At 45.9% G+C, this 21351-nt stretch overlaps 1 protein-coding gene across 2 annotated transcripts in view; it reads right to left on the minus strand.

Moving 5' to 3' along the window:
* Positions 1 to 21351, minus strand: part of MMS22L (MMS22 like, DNA repair protein) — a 457009-nt gene that overhangs the window by 341793 nt on the left and 93865 nt on the right. For both annotated transcript variants that reach the window (XM_063917017.1, XM_063917018.1), the window contains 4 exons: positions 20977 to 21154; positions 15245 to 15338; positions 9056 to 9186; positions 7686 to 7796 (listed from right to left, as the gene is read on the minus strand). In XM_063917017.1, coding sequence (XP_063773087.1) covers positions 7686 to 7796; positions 9056 to 9186; positions 15245 to 15338; positions 20977 to 21154 — 514 coding nt within the window. The remainder of the gene's footprint in view (positions 1 to 7685; positions 7797 to 9055; positions 9187 to 15244; positions 15339 to 20976; positions 21155 to 21351) is intronic.

Below are 21351 nucleotides of genomic sequence, written 5' to 3' on the forward strand. Positions count from 1 at the left end.
ATGGCGCCGAAGTTTCGGTAATCTTTATACTGGCAAAAGTCTCCCTATGAGTATAAAACATCACTCAAGTGCTAGTTTTACCCACCGCTGCCAGTGTACACAGGGGGGCTAAAGGGGGTCTCCCACAGGAGGGTTCCATATGCCGCCCCTGCGTTTTGCCGCACTATGAACTGGGGGACCCCCCTAGCGGAGACCATGGTTTGTACTCCCCACTGATGTCACCTTCAGGCTATTGCTAGGGGTGTGCGGCGTGTTGCGATTGTGACCGCCAAAGCGCAGTGCCCCTCTGTACAACAACCTCTCAGGACGGTGGTCCTGCAGAGGGGAAGCAGCTCTAACACCTTGCATGGCCGGTGACCGCCCCCTTCCCTCCTAACTCCCATGGTGCAGGTATGCTGTTGCCCAAACAGCATACCGAAAATAACAAAGATTTAAAAGAAACTGAAGAAAACTCTCTGGAGCTCCAGAGAGTGCATCCTCTCCTGAGGGCATTTTTTTCTGAACTGCCTGTGGGAGGGGGCAGAGAGTGGAGAAGCCAGCATACCCAGTTGAAGAAATTTATAGTGCACCGGCTCCTTTGGACCCTGTCTATACCGCATCGTAGATTCCCCTAATATCCCTTATGGATGCTAGAGAAATCATCGATGGTCTATGACCGATGTTGAATACTTTTACCATCGATGGGGGAGAACCAGATGGTTTCCCGCCATCGATGGTTTAGTGCTACCGAATTGTTTTTTTTTTCTTTTTCTCAAAGTGTCAGGACACAAAGCTTAGCTCCGTCCCCTGATACCCACTAAGCAACGCCCCCTGGTTCACCCGCATTTGTACTGTGAAGCAGGGACGACCATCGATGGGTAAAACCATCGATGGATTCATTCCAGATGGTTTTACACCATCGAGGTTATCCAACGATGGATAACCCACCGATGGCCATCCCTAGGGGTAGCATTTGCTGGCGGGTTAGCCAGCACTAAAATCCTCTCCCCCCATCCTCCCTTGCACTGTGTTCGGCCGGTGGACTTTTGCAGAATGACGCAATCACGTCACAACGCGGTCCCATCATTCTGCACAAGTCCACCACCGAACTGAGTACAAGGAGGAGGGAGGGGGAGCAGTGGCCCCGGAAATTTTCCGGGCATGCCACAGAAGGAGTTAAATATATCCCTGCTTGTGCACAGAAGGTGAAAATTAACTGAGTTACCAGATAAGCCACCTGTGCCTAAGCATAGATATCCTTAAAACCTGGATTGTTTGGGTACCTTGAGGAACACGTTTGGGAACCACTGCTGTAAGCAATAAAAGATCCTAGTTTTACGCAGCAAAGTTACTTACGGTAGTCTTAATGAAGCAGGTATCTAAGGACTACCCTTACACACAGGTAGCATTCTTCTGAATAAATCCAATGTGCTAGGGAAAATGTGCCTGCCCAGTTGTGACTGCACTTACCGATCGTCAGACAGGTCGGTAAAAATAAGATTTTACTCACCGGTAAATCTATTTCTCGTAGTCCGTAGTGGATGCTGGGAACTCCGTAAGGACCATGGGGAATAGCGGCTCCGCAGGAGACTGGGCACAACTAAAGAAAGCTTTAGGACTACCTGGTGTGCACTGGCTCCTCCCTCTATGACCCTCCTCCAGACCTCAGTTAGGATACTGTGCCCGGAAGAGCTGACACAATAAGGAAGGATTTTGAATCCCGGGTAAGACTCATACCAGCCACACCAATCACACCGTATAACTCGTGATACTATACCCAGTTAACAGTATGAAATAGAACTGAGCCTCTCAACAGATGGCTCAACAATAACCCTTTAGTTAAACAATAACTATATACAAGTATTGCAGACAATCCGCACTTGGGACGGGCGCCCAGCATCCACTACGGACTACGAGAAATAGATTTACCGGTGAGTAAAATCTTATTTTCTCTGACGTCCTAGTGGATGCTGGGAAACTCCGTAAGGACCATGGGGATTATACCAAAGCTCCCAAACGGGCGGGAGAGTGCGGATGACTCTGCAGCACCGAATGAGCGAACTCTAGGTCCTCCTCAGCCAGGGTATCAAACTTGTAGAATTTAGCAAATGTGTTTGACCCCGACCAAGTAGCTGCTCGGCAAAGTTGTAAAGCCGAGACCCCTCGGGCAGCCGCCCAAGAAGAGCCCACCTTCCTCGTGAAATGGGCTTTCACAGATTTAGGATGCGGCAGTCCAGCCGCAGAATGTGCAAGTTGAATCGTGCTACAGATCCAGCGAGCAATAGTCTGCTTTGAAGCAGGTGCACCCAACTTGTTGGGCGCATGCAGGATAAATAGCGAGTCAGTCTTTCTGACTCCAGCTGTCCTGGAAACATAGATTTTTAGGGCCCGGACTACGTCCAGCAACTTGGAGTCCTCCAAGTCACGAGTAGCCGCAGGCACCACAATAGGCTGGTTCAAATGAAACGCTGAAACCACCTTTGGGAGAACTTGGGGACGAGTCCTCAATTCCGCCCTATCCATATGGAAAATCAGATAAGGGCTTTTACATGACAAAGCCGCCAATTCTGACACACGCCTGGCCGAAGCCAAGGCCAACAGCATGACCACTTTCCACGTGAGATATTTTAGTTCCACGGTTTTAAGTGGTTCAAACCAATGCGACTTTAGGAAATCCAACACCACGTTGAGATCCCAAGGTGCCACTGGGGGCACAAAAGGGGGCTGAATATGCAGCACTCCCTTAACAAATGTATTAACTTCAGGCAGTGAAGCCAGTTCTTTTTGGAAGAAAATCGATCGAGCCGAAATCTGGACCTTAATGGAACCCAATTTTAGGCCCATAGTCACCCCTGACTGTAGGAAGTGCAGAAATCGACCTAGCTGAAATTCCTCCGTTGGGGCCTTCCTGGCCTCACACCACGCAACATATTTCCGCCATATGCGGTGATAATGGTTTGCGGTCACTTCTTTCCTAGCTTTAATTAGCGTAGGGATAACTTCCTCCGGAATGCCCTTTTCCTTCAGGATCCGGCGTTCAACCGCCATGCCGTCAAACGCAGCCGCGGTAAGTCTTGGAACAGACAGGGCCCCTGCTGCAGCAGGTCCTGTCTGAGCGGCAGAGGCCATGGGTCCTCTGAGATCATTTCTTGAAGTTCTGGGTACCAAGCTCTTCTTGGCCAATCCGGAACAATGAGTATAGTTCTTACTCCTCTCCTTCTTATTATTCTCAGTACCTTGGGTATGAGAGGCAGAGGAGGGAACACATACATCGACTGGTACACCCACGGTGTTACCAGAGCGTCCACAGCTATCGCCTGAGGGTCCCTTGACCTGGCGCAATATCTTTTTAGCTTTTTGTTGAGGCGGGACGCCATCATGTCCACAAGTGGCCTTTCCCAATGTTGTACAATCATTTGAAAGACTTCTGGATGAAGTCCCCACTCTCCCGGGTGGAGGTCGTGTCTGCTGAGAAAGTCTGCTTCCCAGTTGTCCACTCCGGGAAAGAACACTGCTGACAGTGCTAACACATGATTTTCCGCCCATCGGAGAATCCTTATGGCTTCTGCCATCGCCATCCTGCTTCTTGTGCCGCCCTGTCGGTTGACATGGGCGACCGCCGTGATGTTGTCTGACTGGATCAGCACCGGCTGGTGTTGAAGCAGGGGTCTTGCCTGACTTAGGGCATTGTAAATGGCCCTTAGTTCCAGAATATTTATGTGTAGGGAAGTCTCCTGACTTGACCATTGTCCTTGGAAATTTCTTCCCTGTGTGACTGCCCCCCAACCTCGAAGGCTGGCATCCGTGGTCACCAGGACCCAGTCCTGTATGCCGAATCTGCGGCCCTCTAGAAGATGAGCACTTTGCAGCCACCACAGCAGCGACACCCTGGCCCTCGGAGACAGGGTTATCAGCCGATGCATCTGAAGATGCGATCCGGACCACTTGTCCAACAGATCCCACTGAAAGATCCTTGCATGGAACCTTCCGAATGGAATTGCTTCGTAAGAAGCCACCATCTTTCCCAGGACTCGCGTGCAGTGGTGCACCGACACCTGTTTTGGTTTTAGGAGGTCTCTGACTAGAGATGACAACTCCTTGGCCTTCTCCTCCGGGAGAAACACTTTTTTCTGTTCTGTGTCGAGAACCATCCCCAGGAACAGTAGACGCGTTGTAGGAACCAGCTGCGACTTCAGAATGTTCAGGATCCAGCCGTGCTGTTGTAGCACTGCCCGAGCTAGTGCTACTCCGATCAACAACTGTTCCCTGGACCTCGCCTTTATAAGCAGATCGTCCAAGTACGGGATAATTATAACTCCCTTTTTTCGAAGGAGTATCATCATCTCTGCCATTACCTTGGTAAATACCCTCGGTGCCGTGGACAGACCAAACGGCAACGTCTGGAATTGGTAATGACAGTCCTGTACCACAAATCTGAGGTACTCCTGGTGAGGGGGGGTAAATGGGGACATGCAGGTAAGCATCCTTGATGTCCAGTGATACCATGAAATCCCCTTCGTCCAGGCTTGCAATAACCGCCCTGAGCGATTCCATTTTGAACTTGAACCTTCGTATATAAGTGTTCCAAGGATTTCAAATTTAAGATGGGTCTCACCGAACCGTCCGGTTTCGGTACCACAAACATTGTGGAATAGTAACCCCGTCCCTGTTGAAGGAGGGGTACCTTGACTATCACCTGCTGCGAATACAGCTTGTGAATTGCCTCCAGCACTGCCTCCGTCCGAGGGAGCCGTCGGCAAGGCAGATTTGAGGAAACAGCGAGGGGGAGACGTCTCGAATTCCAGCTTGTACCCCTGAGATACTACCTGTAGAATCCAGGGATCCACCCGTGAGCGAGCCCACTGGTCGCTGAAGTTCTTGAGACGGGCCCCCACCGTACCTGGCTCCGCCTGTGGAGCCCCAGCGTCATGCGGTGGACTTAGAGGAAGCGGGGGAGGACTTTTGTTCCTGGGAACTGGCTGTATGCTGCAGCTTTTTCCCCCTACCTCTGCCTCTGGGCAGAAAGGACGCGCCTTTAACCCGCTTACCTTTCTGGGGCCGAAAGGACTGTACCTGATAATACGGTGCTTTCTTTGGCTGTGAGGGAACATGGGGTAAAAATGCAGATTTCCCAGCTGTAGCTGTGGAAACGAGGTCCGAGAGACCATCCCCAAACAACTCCTCACCTTTGTAAGGCAAAACTTCCATGTGCCTTTTAGAATCAGCATCACCTGTCCACTGCCGAGTCCACAATCCTCTCCTGGCAGAAATGGACATTGCGTTTATTTTAGATGCCAGCCGGCAAATATCCCTCTGTGCATCTCTCATGTATAAGACTGCGTCTTTAATGTGCTCTACGGTTAGCAATATAGAGTCCCTGTCTAAGGTATCAATGTTTTCTGACAGGGAATCTGACCACGCAGCTGTAGCACTGCACATCCATGCAGAAGCAATAGCTGGTCTCAGTATAATGCCTGAGTGTGTATATACAGACTTCAGGATTGCCTCCTGCTTTCTATCTGCAGGTTCCTTTAAGGCGGCCGTGTCCGGAGACGGTAGTGCCACCTTCTTTAACAGACGTGTGAGCGCTTTATCCACCCTAGGGGATGTCTCCCAACGTGACCTGTCTTCTGGCGGGAAAGGGTACGCCATTAGTAACTTTTTAGAAATTACCAGTTTCTTATCGGGGGAAGCCCACGCTTCTTCACACACTTCATTTAATTCATCAGAAGAGGGAAAAACCACTGGTAGTTTTTTCTCCCCAAACATAATACCCTTTTTTGTGGTACCCGGGGTAATATCAGAAATATGCAACACATTTTTCATTGCCGTAATCATGTAACGGGTGGCTCTATTGGAATGTACACTAGTCTCATCATCGTCGACACTGGAGTCGGTATCCGTGTCGACATCTGTGTCTGCCATCTGAGGTAGCGGGCGTTTTAGAGCCCCTGATGGCTTTTGAGACGTCTGGGCAGGCACGGGCTGAGAAGCCGGCTGTCCCACATCTGTTATGTCGTCAAACCTTTTATGTAAGGAGTTGACACTGTCGCGTAATTCCTTCCACATAACCATCCACTCAGGTGTCGACCCCACAGGGGGTGACATCACATTTATCGGCACCTGCTCCGCCTCCACATAAGCCTCCTCATCAAATATGTCGACACAGCCGTACCGACACACCGCACACACACAGGGAATGCTCTGACTGAGGACAGGACCCCACAAAGTCCTTTGGGGAGACAGAGAGAGAGTATGCCAGCACACACACCAGAGCGCTATATATATATATAGGGATTCACACTACCCACAGTGATTTTTCCCCTATAGCTGCTGATATTACACAGATTGCGCCTAAATTTAGTGCCCCCCCTCTCTTTTTTACCCTATGTAGTCTGGAAACTGCAGGGGAGAGCCTGGGGAGCATCCTTCCAGCGGAGCTGTGAGGGAAAATGGCGCCAGTGTGCTGAGGGAGATAGCCCCGCCCCTTTTCCGGCGGACTTCTCCCGCTTTTTTATGGAATATATGGCAGGGGATTTTACACATATATAGTCTTAATGACTATATTATGTGTTATTTTGCCAGTAAGGTACTCTTATTGCAGCCCCAGGGCGCCCCCCCCCCCCCCCCAGCGCCCTGCACCCATCAGTGACCGGAGTGTGTGGTGTGCATGGGGAGCAATGGCGCACAGCTGCAGTGCTGTGCGCTACCTTAATGAAGACCGAAGTCTTCTGCCGCCGATTTTCAGGAACATCTTCTTGCTTCTGGCTTTGCAAGGGGGACGGCGGCGCGGCTCCGGGACCGGACGACCGAGGCTGGGCCTGTGTTCGATCCCTCTGGAGCTAATGGTGTCCAGTAGCCTAAGAAGCCCAAGCTAGCTGCAAGCAGGTAGGTCCGCTTCTCTCCCCTAAGTCCCTCGTAGCAGTGAGTCTGTTGCCAGCAGATCTCACTGAAAATAAAAAACCTAAATATAACTTTCTTTTCTAAGAGCTCAGGAGAGCCACTAGTGTGCATCCAGCTCGGCCGGGCACAAAATTCTAACTGAGGTCTGGAGGAGGGTCATAGAGGGAGGAGCCAGTGCACACCAGGTAGTCCTAAAGCTTTCTTTAGTTGTGCCCAGTCTCCTGCGGAGCCGCTATTCCCCATGGTCCTTACGGAGTTCCCAGCATCCACTAGGACGTCAGAGAAACTGTAGTTGGTTTAGAGCGACATTTTAGACTTTTTTTGCTTTGTTTTAGTCAAGATTTAGTCAGAGGTTTTCAGGTTTCATTGTAGTCTAAGTTTAGTCATTTCCTTAGTCATAACCTTTGCAAACAGTCTAATGATACAGTAAAGTTTATTTTTATTTTTTTAATTATATAGAACATATAATTGCTCTTTAAAAATATGAACGCCTATTTCCAGCGTTAATTTTGACAAGGATTTGTAAACTTAGTTTTAGTCTTAGGGCTGTATCCTTTTAGCAACGGTACTTAATGACGTTCACAGACATATCAGGGTTCCATACCCCACTGACGCATCCATGATATATTGGCTAGTGTGTACCTAGCATAAGACTAATATTAAAAACTTAAAATCCTTGTCCTTGGCTACATTTGTATGTAAAGAGGTGTTCACAGTACTTGCAGAGAAGCCCAATTTTTATCAAAGAACTACACATCTGTGTAACATGATAATACATGCACAGCACTTGTAAAAACACTTACCTCTGAGGTGCCTTGGCTTCTATGGTCAAGAAGGTGGATTAGTAAAATCCACATCTCTTTGATACACATACAAGAATGAAATTGACTACTCAGTGCTTCAGATGGGCGCACCTAGGGTGGAAAGAAGAAAAAACAATCTCATTTTACACAGGAATACAGCGAAGAGATCATTTTTAACAGTTTTATTTACATAATTTGTTAGTCATGATTCATAAAATGTTAAAATGGTTTTTTGGGCCACACGTGCTCTTAAAAGATCTGATAAAAAGAAACAAAAAACAATAAAAGGGGTTTTCAGAAATGTCTTTTACCTTCTCTGATAAAGTTCTATAATATTTAAGACTGCCATTTTAGGAAAATCTCCCAGTCTATATTCTGGCATCTGTACACTAGCCTGGATGCAGATTTCATATACCGTATATACTCGAGTATAAGCCGACTTTTTCAGCACATTTTTCTATGCTGAAAAAGCCCCCCTCGGCTTATACTCGAGTCAACGGCTGCAGCAGACGCCGTGGGCTGTGTGGGCGTCCGCTGCAGCCGGCTCCAGGGACAGACACTAGAGGTCATTATTGACCTCTAGTCTCTGTGCGGCGTTGCTATGGGAGAGACGTCATGACGTCTCTCCCATAGAGATGATAGAGATGATCGGGTGCCGGGAAGCGGGCACCGGAGCGGAGCAGCGCAGCAGCAGAAGAAGCGGTCGGGAAGCAGGAGCGGGGCAGTGGTAAGTATTGTTTTTGTGTGTGTTTGTAAGCGGCGACGGGGGCACAGCAACAGGGGGCAAAGAAAGAGGGGGCACAACTACTGGGGGCAAAGAAAGGGGGCACAACTACTGGGGGCAAAGAAAGGGGGCACAACTACTGGGGGCAAAGAAAGAGGGGTCATAACTACTGGGGGCAATGAAAGAGGGGGCACAACTACTGGGGGCAAAGAAAGAGAGGGCATAACTACTGGGGGCAATGAAAGAGGGGGCACAACTACTGGGGGCAAAGAAGGGGCATAACTACTGGGGGCAAAGAAGGGGCATAACTACTGGGGGCAAAGCAACGGGGGCATGTTTTTATCTGGCACTGTGGGGGGATCTGTCACTGGGGGTATATGTGGCACTGGGGGCACAACCCTAGCAACAAGCATTACCCCCTGGCAACAAGCATAACACCTACCGCATGAAACCCCTGGCAACGAGCATGACACCCTGAGCATGAAAACCCCTGGCACCGTGCATTTCCCACCCTAGGCTTATACTCGAGTCAGTAATTTTTCCCAGTTTTTTGTGGTAAAATTAGGTGCCTCGGCTTATATTCGGGTCGACTTATACTCAAGTATATATGGTAGTAACAAATATAAATCAAAACTAAATGAAATACCTTGGAATACAAAGTTGCTGCCAAAGTAATAAGACTACACATTAAGTTTTCACAATGGTCTTCAAATAAGCTCACACTTGTTAAATTTTCGCCAATCAGATTTATAAACTGATGAGCATACACAATTTGACCTAGAGAGAAAAAAAATGCACAAAATAAACGATTGAACATGCATGGTACAGTATATAGAAAACTTCCTTACAGGACAGATGTCATCGGCTGAGGAGACCTATTCAGTGCATAAAGTGATTAAAAACTATTGCTCATAGAAGAAATCTACATAAAAAAAACCAACACATTAACAACTGAAATGTGGTCTCATGGCCAAAAAACAAAATTTCCAGTCACGAAAGTGTTTAAGAAGGTGAAAAAAAAAATCACACACACAAAGTACTACAAGCCTATTGTATTAAAAACACCCATATCCCATGGAGTTTATTCAAATCTGAGGTGGCCAGATCCTCTAAACTGCTACCATGGGAGATAACGAGAGTTCTGGTAGACTAACCTTTGATTACACTCTGTCTTTGAGGTTCATAGGGTCCACTGGGATAACATCGGGGGGGGGGGTACGGGGGTTAATGGTGGTGGATGAGAGTCCGGGCACCAAACAATTAAGCTTTCCGGCTTCCTAGAATGCTTGGCTCCTCTCCCATATAACCCTGCTTCCATGCTCATGCAGGTCAGTTTTGTTAACAAGCCCAAAGCAGGAAGTGGATAGGAAAGGAGAAAGGTATTGTACACATAAGAACACATTCTCGCAGACAGGAGAAAGGAGCCAGTGAATAATGCCACAAAAACCCAGAGAGGCCAGGTGTTTCAAGGTGGGTGCATAGGGTTCCACATGGAGAACATCGGAGGTGTCCTAAAGCAATATTTTTAAGAAAGGGGAAGCGCCTGAAAGGATAACAGAATCATGCGTCCACAGTCCAAAGGAAGCAACCTGGGATGCTAAGGTATCAAATGAGTAGAATTTTAGAAACGTTTGAATGGAAGACCATGTAGCGGCTTTACATAATTGCCCATGAGGAAACTACAGATCTAGTAGAATGGGCAGAAATTGACATTTGGACAGGCAAATCAGTTTGATTGAATGCTTGTGCAATAACCATTCTAACCAATCTGGCCAGCATCTGTTTGTTAGCTGGCTAGCCACTCTTATGAAATCCATAATGTATGAATAGAGTTGGATCTTCTGATCGAACTGGTTCGGGCTATGTAGATACGTACTACATCCAAAGATCATTCTTTTGTTGCCGAAAGATCTGGTGAGACAAATGACGGGACTATAATTTCCTGATTAAGGTGAAACCTACAGACCACTTTAGTCTGTAGAACAGCCCTGTCTTGATGAAAAATCATGAAAAGTGGATGACAGGATTACACCCTCCTGGCAGAAGCAATAGCCAGCAAAAATAATGTCTTAGCCATCAACCATTTGTGGTCCACTGACCCTAAGTGTTCAAAAGGGGTCTCTTGAAATGCCTCCGATACTACAGAGAGATCCCATGGAGCTACAGAGGCTACATATGGGGACTAATTTAGATCTGATCGCAGCAGCAAATTTGTTAACTAATGGGCAAAACCACGTGCACTGCTGGTGGGTTATTCTGTTTCTGTCCAGGGTAAATACTGGCTGCTTTATTTTTACACTGCAATGTAGATATAAGTTTGAACACACCACATCCAAATCTAACTCTCTTTGCACATGTTATATCTGTCTCCCCATGCAGTGCACATGGTTTTGCCCATTAGCTAATAAATTTGCTACTGCGATCAGATCTGAATTATGCCCATGGACGTTGTACACGTATGACCCCTTAAAAAAAAGTACATATATCCGGTAGTGTAGCAATTTTTCTCTGAAACCATACTGATAGGGCAGAAATGTGTACTTTCAGAGAAGCAAGGCGTAAACATAGATTCAATCTTCTTTGAAGAAAAGCCAGTATTCTTGATACTTTAAATATAGTTGTATTGTAGCACTTAGAAGCGCACCATGTGAAATAGGTATGCTATATTCTGTAATATATACGTGCTGAAGCAGGCTTGCATGCCTTAAGCATCGTTTGAATTACAGAGGTTGAAAATCCTTTTGCTCTTAAAATGGATGATTCAAGAGCCACTCTGTCAAAGACAGACCGTTCAGGTCTGAATGTAGACATGGCCCTTGAAATAAAAGGTCCTGTCGCTGAGGAAGTTGAAGTGGTTGCATTACTGAAAGACTCTGTAGGTCGGAGAACCAGTGCCGTCTGGGCCACGCTGGGGCTATCAGAATGAGGTTTCCTCCTTCTTGTTTAAATCTCCTTATTACCCTTTACAGAAGGGATATTGTGGGAAATATGTATGGTAGATGAAAGGTCCATTGTACTGCTAGAGCATCCACGAATGCTGCTTGCGGATCCTGTGACCTGGATCCGTATGCTGGGACCTTGTGGTTGTGACATGATGCCATCAGATCCATGTCTGGCCGACCCACCTGTCCACTAGTAAATGGAACATTTGGCCGTGTGCACATCCTGACGACTAAGGAAGTCTGCTTTCTAGTTGAGAAGGCCTGGATTGAACACTGCTGATATGGCCGGAAGATGACATTCAGCCCACTTTAGTATCTTTACTATCTCTTGCATTGCCCTTTAGCTGTGAGTGCCGCCTTGGTGATTGATATAGTATTATGCGACTGTTGTGGCATTGTCAGATTGAATTTGCATAGGCCTGCCTTGGAGAATGCTGCATGCCAGTGTCAATGTTTTGTATACTGCCCTCATTTCCAGTACACTGATTGGTAAGATTCTGCTAGGCTCCATCTCCCTTGAAACGAGTGTTGCTCAGTTACAGCTCCTCAACTGCAAAGGCAGGCATCTGTAGTGAGAAGCACCCAATTCGGTATCCAGAAGGTGCAACCTCCTATCTAGTGGACTGCTGTGAAGTCACCAAGTTAAATGATAGGCGAACCTCTGGAGTCAGAGTTATTATCTGCTGTTTGATCTGATGAGGCTGGCCATTCCATTTGGCTAGAATCAACCTTTGTAAAGGGCGAGAGTGAAATTGGGCAAATTCTACCACGTTGAATGTAAATACCATCAGGCCGAGGACTTGCATGGCCGAGAATTGACACCTAAGGATGGTGAAGGAGCTGCTGTATTTTGTCTCTTAGTTTCGATATTTTGTTCGTTGGAAGAAACAGTCCATTGAGAGTCTGCAAAGGCTCCCAGATGTACCATCCTTTGGGACGGTATGAGTGAGGACTTTTTTCAATTGATAAGCCAACCGTGACTTCGTCGGAAGGCTATCATTGGGGCAGATGTATTAACCTGGAGAAGGCATAAGGAAGTAATAAACCAGTGATAAGTGTAAGGTGATAAAGGCACCAGCCAATCAGATCCTAACCGTTAATTTACATATTGGAGCGGATTGGCTGGTGCCTTTTTCACCTTGCACTTATCACTGGTTTATCACTACCTTATGCCTTCTCCAGGTTAATACATCTGCCCCATTGTTTTTAATTTGTTGTGCAATACCTCCTGTGAGCAGTATGTCATCCAGATAAGGAAGTATCCCGAGTCAGGGAATCAGGATACTTCCTTATATGGACGACATACTGCTCAGTATGCGCAGCAGCAGAAAGACACTACCTCTTGCACCCAAGCGTCTGAAGTGGTCTTGATACAGACTTGTGCGAAGTGAAGTCAGCCACCCACACCAAGGTCCCCCAGGGGGAGACTGGTTCCATCAGGCTGTGGGTTTATCAGATTTTGCTGGGGGTTGTCTTGCTTCCCATGGCTGCTTAGTCTTGGGATTAGTAGACTTTAAGGCATTTGAATGTCTAGGCAACACTTTCGCTTTTCTTTGAGGGTGAAAGGTACAAAAATTTGAGCTCTTAGGCTGCGGTGTAGAAGCTGAAGTCAGAAAAGCTGTTTTGGCAGCTGCTAAGGATGCCACTATTTCCCGTAAAGGGTAGTACTTCCAGAGTTTTCTTGGAGTCTAAATCAGCTTTCCAAGAGCGTAACCAAATAATGTGTCTTGCAAGCACTGAGGTTGTCGACGCTTTAGCTGCCAAGACACCAGCATCAGATAGTGCTTCCCAAATGTAAGAAGTCGCTGTTTTGATACAATCCAAATATATTCTGCACTTTTCTGATAACTAGAGGCAATTCTTTCTCTATTGCCTGCCACCAAGATTTAATAGCTTTTGCTGCCCATAAGGCTGCTATTGTAGGCCTATTTACAGCACCCGTCACTGAAAAGATAGACTTGAGGCAATTTTCAATGCGTCTATCTGTGGGTTCTTTAACAATAAAATGGTCATGATAGGTGAAGTAGAGGATTTACCAAACGTGTGATATGAGAATCCACTGAAGGAGCAGTCGCTCACCTCGCACTATCCTCCAAAGGGATAGAATAGTGAGATGAGAGTAGTTTAGACAGGAAACTTTTTACCAGGGGTATTCCAAGGTTCCTGTCTATTTTCCATCAAATGGTCAGAATGTAGAAATTCTGATCTGATAATTTTCTGTAGTTTAAATACATCAGTTTTGCTAGCAACTGCAGCAGGTTCATCTTCAGATAACTGAAGGATCTGTTTAATTGCATCTATTAATGGTGGTACATCTACTGTAATAGAAGCCTCCTCCTCTGCTACACATGAATCCGTGACAGAGAGAGTATTCTCTTAACCTTCATCCTCCGATGACACGTTTGAGTCAGATATAATAGTGGACTGAGAGGAAGATGTAGTATTTCTAGTTAAACTAAATTGCTGTTTGTTCCCTGGCACCATCTTTTGAAAAGCTATAGATGTCTGTGCCAGACTTGGAACTGAACTCGCCAGAGTTTCCACCCAGGGTGGATTTTTATCTGGGGCTGGTACTGGGAGACCCATGGCTAGTGTATGTCTGTCCACCAGGGTACCCAATAACTGTGTAAAGGAAGCTCAAGTAGGTTCCTGTGTAGGTACAGGAGTAGTTAACTGACCAGGAAATATATAACATTTAACAAATGTCCATCTTGTACTACAACACTGTGCAGGTAACCCCAGACAGCACATTTTACACGAAAGCAATAATGGGGTTTCTGACTATTCACGACCTTTGCATTGTTAGACATAACTGCAAAATTTGTGTGTCGACTCAGACACTTTTATGGCAACAGTAACTGTGTATATATATATATATATATATATATATATATATACACACACACACACACACACACATATAAATATATATATATATATATATACACACATACATACATTATACATACACAAAAAAAAAAATCATACAGCAGAACAAGCACAAGTCACATACAATGCAGATAAATACACAATAATATAAATGCAATGAGCACTTGAATTAACTACTCAGCCTGTTTTTGAAAGCTGGTAGGATATACAATAAGTGCCTGTAAAAACCTGGCTCCTTGGAGACGTTTTTACAGGGAGACTGAACCAAGCATTCCAGGAGACCTTGCTTGCTTCATGCTGAAGATGGCTGCCCTGGTCTCTGAGGGAAGGAGAGAGTGTTGTTTACAGCTGAAGAGCGGGAAATCTGCAGTAGACTAACATCCAAACCTAGGGGAGGGGCTACAGGTTTAATGCCGTCTCCCCTTGCTTGTCTTCCACTCCAGGTACTAAAGGCCTTTATAAATTTAGTGTATACACTAAAACCTTAGATGCCCTGGTGGTCTAGTGGAAGCCACGTGGCGGACAGCTATTTAAATGCAGATCCTTTGAGATGGGACCTTTTTACGTACCCCCATATGCCAGCCATGCAGTCCTGGGGTCCCCACACTAGACGGGGTGTGTGGCCCCTGCTGCAGGTATCTGTCTTGGCATTGGCCGTGCGGGAGTTTTGGCACCAGCGGGGGTTGATGGAGCTGTAGTGCTGAAGTCTGCAGACTTACAGCGCTGACAAGGTTTAAATAAAAATAAAAATTGAAAGTATAGGGCTGCTATAGTAGCCGCCTGTAAAGGTGCAACCAAGCTTCCAGCTGGCACCAACAAAAAACTGACCTGCCTGAGCATGGAGGAGGGTTATAGAGGAGAGGAGGCAAACATTCTGGGAAGCCGGAAAGCCTAACTGTTTGGTGCCCGGACTCTCATCCACCACCTACAACCCCGATTTTCTAACCTGTGGAGCCCTATAAATCCCAAAGAAGAAATAAAGTAATATTTAACCAAATAGTTACCTTGTAATTTCTCTCCTAGAATCTGCAGGATTTCTAAGATGGACCAATGAACATCTAAGTGAAGATGAAGCAAATGCCAGGATGCTGGAAAGACCTGGAATATATTTACGTACAATAGAGGAAGAGAATAAAAAAATAAAAAAACACTTATCGGTGACTTATATCGAGCATGGGTTACACGTACATATATATGGAACAGTGGGCAGCTGGATATTGTTCAGAAACCTTGCATATGGCAAAAGGAAGCCCATATAAATTTTTAAATGAATATCTTATTGTGTAGCCCGATATGTACCATACCATCAATTTTATCACAATCACCACCACATAGTTCACTCACTATAATCACAGAATTAACCACTTCACTGGCATGGTCAGATTTCATGCAACTGCGCCGTCCCACCCTGTCCCCCCGTTTTTGAGGAGGAGATCCGTTCTGCAGATGTGCATAATATAATGTTTAAATATTTAACAAAAATACTTTTTCAACTTTATTAAATAAAATAATTTTAAAAAACAATGTTGTTAACGCTTTTGAAGGGAAAAATCGTCAGTTAAGAGGATACAGATTGTGTATTCTTTTGTATCTAGCAAGAAGATCACCCTGCAATATTATACATAACATCATGGCAGCAAGACATCAACATGCTGAGGTGTCATTGCCATTACAGAATGGCAGGCTCAGAGGAGATATTTGTACCCAAGAGGGCTATAAAGGAACACTAAAAAAGTATACACAGGGACACCATCTTTTACAGATGGGGGTCTTACGGTTTAATAGTCAATGCCAGTACCCGCGATAAGATAACAGGTATGGTCACCACCACCTGCTTTATCTGATGCAGTACCATTAAGATAGAACCACAGCTTTGGTAAATAGTGTCAGTAATCCTTGTAACTGTGGCTAAAGCATGGACTAATTTACCACTCCATCTGTACAAGAGGACTTTTATGACCAGCATTTGATTGCCATTGAATGATTGCAATGGATTGCAGCATTCTGTCTTGAAAGACTTTAGAAAGTAAGGGTGATTATCCTGTCATGTTGTAGAGCCCTGAATACAGGTTATCCGCATTTATTGCATTATATTATGTGTTTATAGCAAGGCTGGGGAACACCAGACCATGGGATATTCAACAGAAGCCCTCAGAGGAGGGAACACTCAGGCTGCCTGACCGAAGAACTCTGTGCCCAAAGCGTGCGTCGCTGCAGGCAAGAACATGAAAATGGAATGCTTTGTAGCTGACCAACCATGTTCCTGTGCATTGTAAAGGGAAAGCAGAGAATCGGCGCAATGGACAGAAGTCTTGTTCAAGGAAATCTACGGAGCTGTAACTACGTCTAGCAGAGCCAGACTATCCTGGTCTCGGGAAGTTGTCGAGAGGAAAAACTGGAAAGACATTTTCCATGTTAAGTGGAAAGTTGAAACAACTTTCGGCTGGAACATAGGAACCATACGGACAACTGCTCTATCGTCACAAAATATGAGAAAAGATGGCTTGCAAGACAAAGGCCCCAACTGGGAAAAACGCCAAGCTGAAGCAAAGGCCATAAGGAAGACCAGCTTCCAAGTAATGAACTGTACACAAAGGCTCAAATGGAGCCTGCTTGAGAGTGAAGAGGACCAGATTAAGAACTCAAAAGTGAAGACAGATAAAGAGTGATAAATGATCAGCCAATCAGCTTCCTAACTGCCATGTCTTCCGAACTGTCATGTCAAAATGACAATTAGGAACTGCTTGGCTGGTCATTTATCACTCATTGGGCGGTATTCAATTCTTTCCACCCCCTTCCACACCCGTACTGTTTCTGCTGACGGGCGTAGCATCATTTCAGGTTGCTACCTCCGGAGTAGCGAGACGCCCAACCCTTTACACAACTAATCCTGATTACTATGGGCGCAATAATAGGGATCACTTTAGAAAGGAGATTGGGCATGATATACCGGATGAAAAAAAGGCCATACACCACTGGAAATAAATTGACATGCCCAAAAATTGTACCTTAACTGACCACCAAACCCCCTGATGGAAGGCCAAGAAACAAGAAAGGCGATAGTTGGGAGGTAGGAACTCTTTTCTGTTCACATCACAAGATGCAGATTTCCCATACACTTGTTTTTGGTAACTGTGTTATGAAACCAGTTGTCAAGCCAGCAACATAGTATTGACTACCGAGAGGGAAAAACCTTTAGCCTTTTTAAAGCTTTGGGGCTAATTCAAACCTGATCACTGCTGTGCGTTTTCGCACAGCGACCGATCAGGTCCGAACTGCGCATGCGCAGCAGTGCGCATGTGCATGCCAAAGATGAGATCGGCATCTCAGCCCAGCGATCGCCTCTGCCTGTCGCGTTCGCAGCGCGGGCCGGCATCGTTTGGCCGCCATTTTAAGACCGCGGTCCAGGCAATGCAGGAGTACCCGGGTCGCGGGGGGGGCGGACAGTGGCAGCTGCGTGACATCACACGCTGCCGCTGCAACCCAGGATGCGACAAGTAGCTCCCTGCCAGAGCGCTGTGCGATGCTTTTGTACTTGTGCAGGGGGGTAGGGCCTGACATGCGGGGCGGACTAGCCCCGTGCCGGGCGTTCCCCCGCATGTCAGAGTAAATGATCGTAGATGTGCTAAATTTAGCACATCTACGATCAACTCTGAATTACCCTCTTTGTTCAAAAGCCAGGCTGTTCAATCAGAGGATGGTCTAATTTAGAAATGGATTATGTAGTAGCAGGTGTGGACACTGACACACGGGACCCGTACCACAACCTCCACGGCTAGTCTGCAGCCACTAGGATTACTGTCACCAGTTGATCCTTGATCCACCTTAGTACCCAAGGCAACATCGGGAACTGGGGAAAAAGAGACGACAGATGAAACCCCACAGAACAGTCATAGCATCCACAGCGAAAGCCATCAGGTACCTGGATCTAGACTACTGACATTTTTATCAGTGTGTGCATAGGAAGATTTTTATTGATAATGACATAATAATGGGGACTATCTGGGCATCTCCAGACTTTCTATAAGAAGGTATTCATATTTGGAGCACACCTCTTCTAAGTAGGGTGAGCAACAAGTACAATAAGTAGGTGCCAGAATGGTGGAGATCGTGCAAGTGCACTCACCCATCCACCATATTTACAAGTACATGGTATTTCTGTAGTTCAGGTTGATTTTGTGTTGTAATCACACGACAGCTAAGGGGCCACATCATCTGATGAAATGAAATATGAGAAATGGAAACACCAAAACCGTTGCTGTGCATAGCATCTTTTTATTTATTTATTTTTACACCTGTTAAGTTTGGTAAAGGTGTGTGCCAAAGGGGATACATACAATATCCCGGCAGATGGGATGCCGGCTATCAGTACCTTGACAGCGGTATCCTATCTGCCGGAATACCAGCGGCGAGACAGCGAGTACCCTCGGGGGCTCGCTGCGCATCAGGTGCCACAGGTTCTATTCGTAATCGGTTGGTGACGTGGACCCACCAACCGAGTGGGAAGTACGGGCAGGTGTCAGGATTCCAGCGTTGGTCTCAGGAACGCCAGGATCCTAACAGCTGGTAAACTGACTGCATCCCGTGTCAAAGACCAAGTGGATATCCTGCACAACTGTTTATCAGAGTCTTTGTGCCGTGCAACCTATCTGGTGGAATGCATCCTACTAGGTTCAGAAAGCGGCAGCTCTATTTGCCAAGTAGATCAGTAACAAGAAGGTAATATTCCTGATAATGAATTTATACTCAAAACAGTCAGCACCAAGCTGAAATTCAGAGAATAGATGTAAGAAGACTGCACAAGCATCACTGCCTGTAAGAAAGTCTGCATTCCAGGAAAGAGACCATTTTCTTGCGGTGTTCCTTACAGTATATCGGGATCAAACCACGGAAATACATACAGTACTTCACCAAGGCAGCTTATATCTAGCGGCAACGATCCACAGAACTAGTTGCAATTTGATTGCAATTAATGAGATATCGCCCACTGGGTCTTCAAGGCACACTCCATAGTGGGTCCCGTGCTATACTTAGAATGTTTCTGTACCATAAATATCTGGGTCTTTTCACCTTTGTGAGGAGATGAGGAAGCAGAACTACTGGAGAAAAGTAAATCAGATGAAAGCTTCAAAGAATCTACATGGCATCCAGCAGAAATGCCAATAGTCTACCAGCTCATGATAAATCTCCGTATTGGGGATTAATTCCCTGGAACGAGAAAGCCTACTTCCAATGTTTCCAGTTTAAATCCTGCCATGGTTGAAATGTTTTGTTCCAGATACCACATGAGTGTGTTACTCTCTCTCTCTCAATGCCAGTACACTATTGGTGTACACTTTATGATTTTTAAAACCATGGCATTACCAGAATGGATATTGATAGAAAGAAAGGAGCTGTTCCTTGCTCATTGAAAATGGTTAGTGCCTACTCTGGTGAACTTGTCCAACAGGAAGCACACCTGGAATAAATTCCCAAAAGGATAACATCATAAGCAGAGATCAGCAAAGCACGATAGCCTCCTTAGCCACCTTACTGTCTAGTGCTCTCCTGACAAGGTGTTCCCTCCTTAGTGTTCATTATTCTTTTAGAGCAGGGTGCTGACCACCGAGGAGGACACATTTTTCGATGGGGGGGGGGCAAACATTTGTACATAATGCTTAAAACATAGGTAAAAATCACCACTGTACATAAAACCATCTTGTGACACCTTAGCTTCAAACTGGCAGCACATCTATGCTATATAAACCATCTTGTGGCACCTTAGCTTTAAACTGACAGCATTTTTATCATAAATGTACTGTCGGTTTGATGCAAAGGGGTCACAAGATGGTTTATATAGCATAAATGTACTGCCAGTTTGATGCGAAGGGGTCACAAGATGGTTTATTTAGTATTATATGGCAGTACATTTATGCTATATAAAAATTATTGCAACATCTTTACTTTACCAGTCCATTTAAGATACCTGTATATAAAATAACCTGTGAGACCTTTACTTTAATCCTACAGCCCATTTATGCTATAAAAATGCATTGTGATAAGGACATGTGTCACAAAAAGCCTATTATAGAGTAGATTGTGTGCTGCAAGATTAAAGCTAAAGGGGCACCAGGAGTTCTATATAGGAGAAACAGCTTATTCTGGCAGCAATAAATTGCCTATAGCTCCAGTGGGTAATGGTTCTTTAGCCCAGGATACATGAGGGGGTGCACTGAGAGTGCAGATCCCCCCCACACACTGCGGAGCTGCTGTAAAAATGGCCACCAGAAGGGTCTCGTTTTATAGTTTCATACACCCAGGAGGGCTGGGTTTGCCTCGGGCGGGGCAGTGATACCCGGCCCTCCTGTCCTCACCAGATCTAGCCAGCGTCCTATAGTCTGCACAGCAGTGCGACAGAGCAGGGGGGTGCGCTGAGACAGCAGGCTGTCAGCACGGCAGTGATAACAGGGTGTCAGCGCACTGGGGGAGTAGCAGCGCTGTGAAAAGTGTGGCAGACCTTAAGTCAGTCCCCAGGAAAACAGCAGACAAATGGGCAGGGCGCATTTGGGCTGTTAGGAAAGGGGCAGGGCGCAGTGCTCCATGAAAGAAGCTAGCAGGAACACTACCTCCTCCTGCCAATGATATGGATGAAAGTGGCAATTGTATAATTCTTAAAATACTTGCAAACATCAATGCAACACTTAACCAATACGGTCATTTTTTACGGTACATGCACAAAAAGTAAACTCAGACAGACCTTGCCATAATGTTGAATGGAGAAGGCTCCAAGAACGCTGCTTAGTATTTCACTAAGACTTCCAATATATAAGCTCAAACCATGTAGCTCTTCTACGATTTTGGAGGGAAGTAGTGCTTCCATTTCCTCATAGGGATGAGATACAGTGTCTTCCATATGCTTTGAATAGCCTAAAAACCTACACAGTATAACACATTATGTAAACAATAGTCCAATAAATCAGATTTCTATTTTGCTGGAAATCAGTAGCAAAATCAAAGCCAATAAGCACTCTAAACTGAGTTCAATATAACAGACAAGAGGGTTGTCTGTAGAAAGACAAATATGTGACAGTTCAATTAAATGCAATGATCTGATGCAATGTGTGGCTGTGCA

This window comes from Pseudophryne corroboree, chromosome 4, assembly GCF_028390025.1.
Source record: "Pseudophryne corroboree isolate aPseCor3 chromosome 4, aPseCor3.hap2, whole genome shotgun sequence".
NCBI lineage: Eukaryota > Metazoa > Chordata > Amphibia > Anura > Myobatrachidae > Pseudophryne > Pseudophryne corroboree.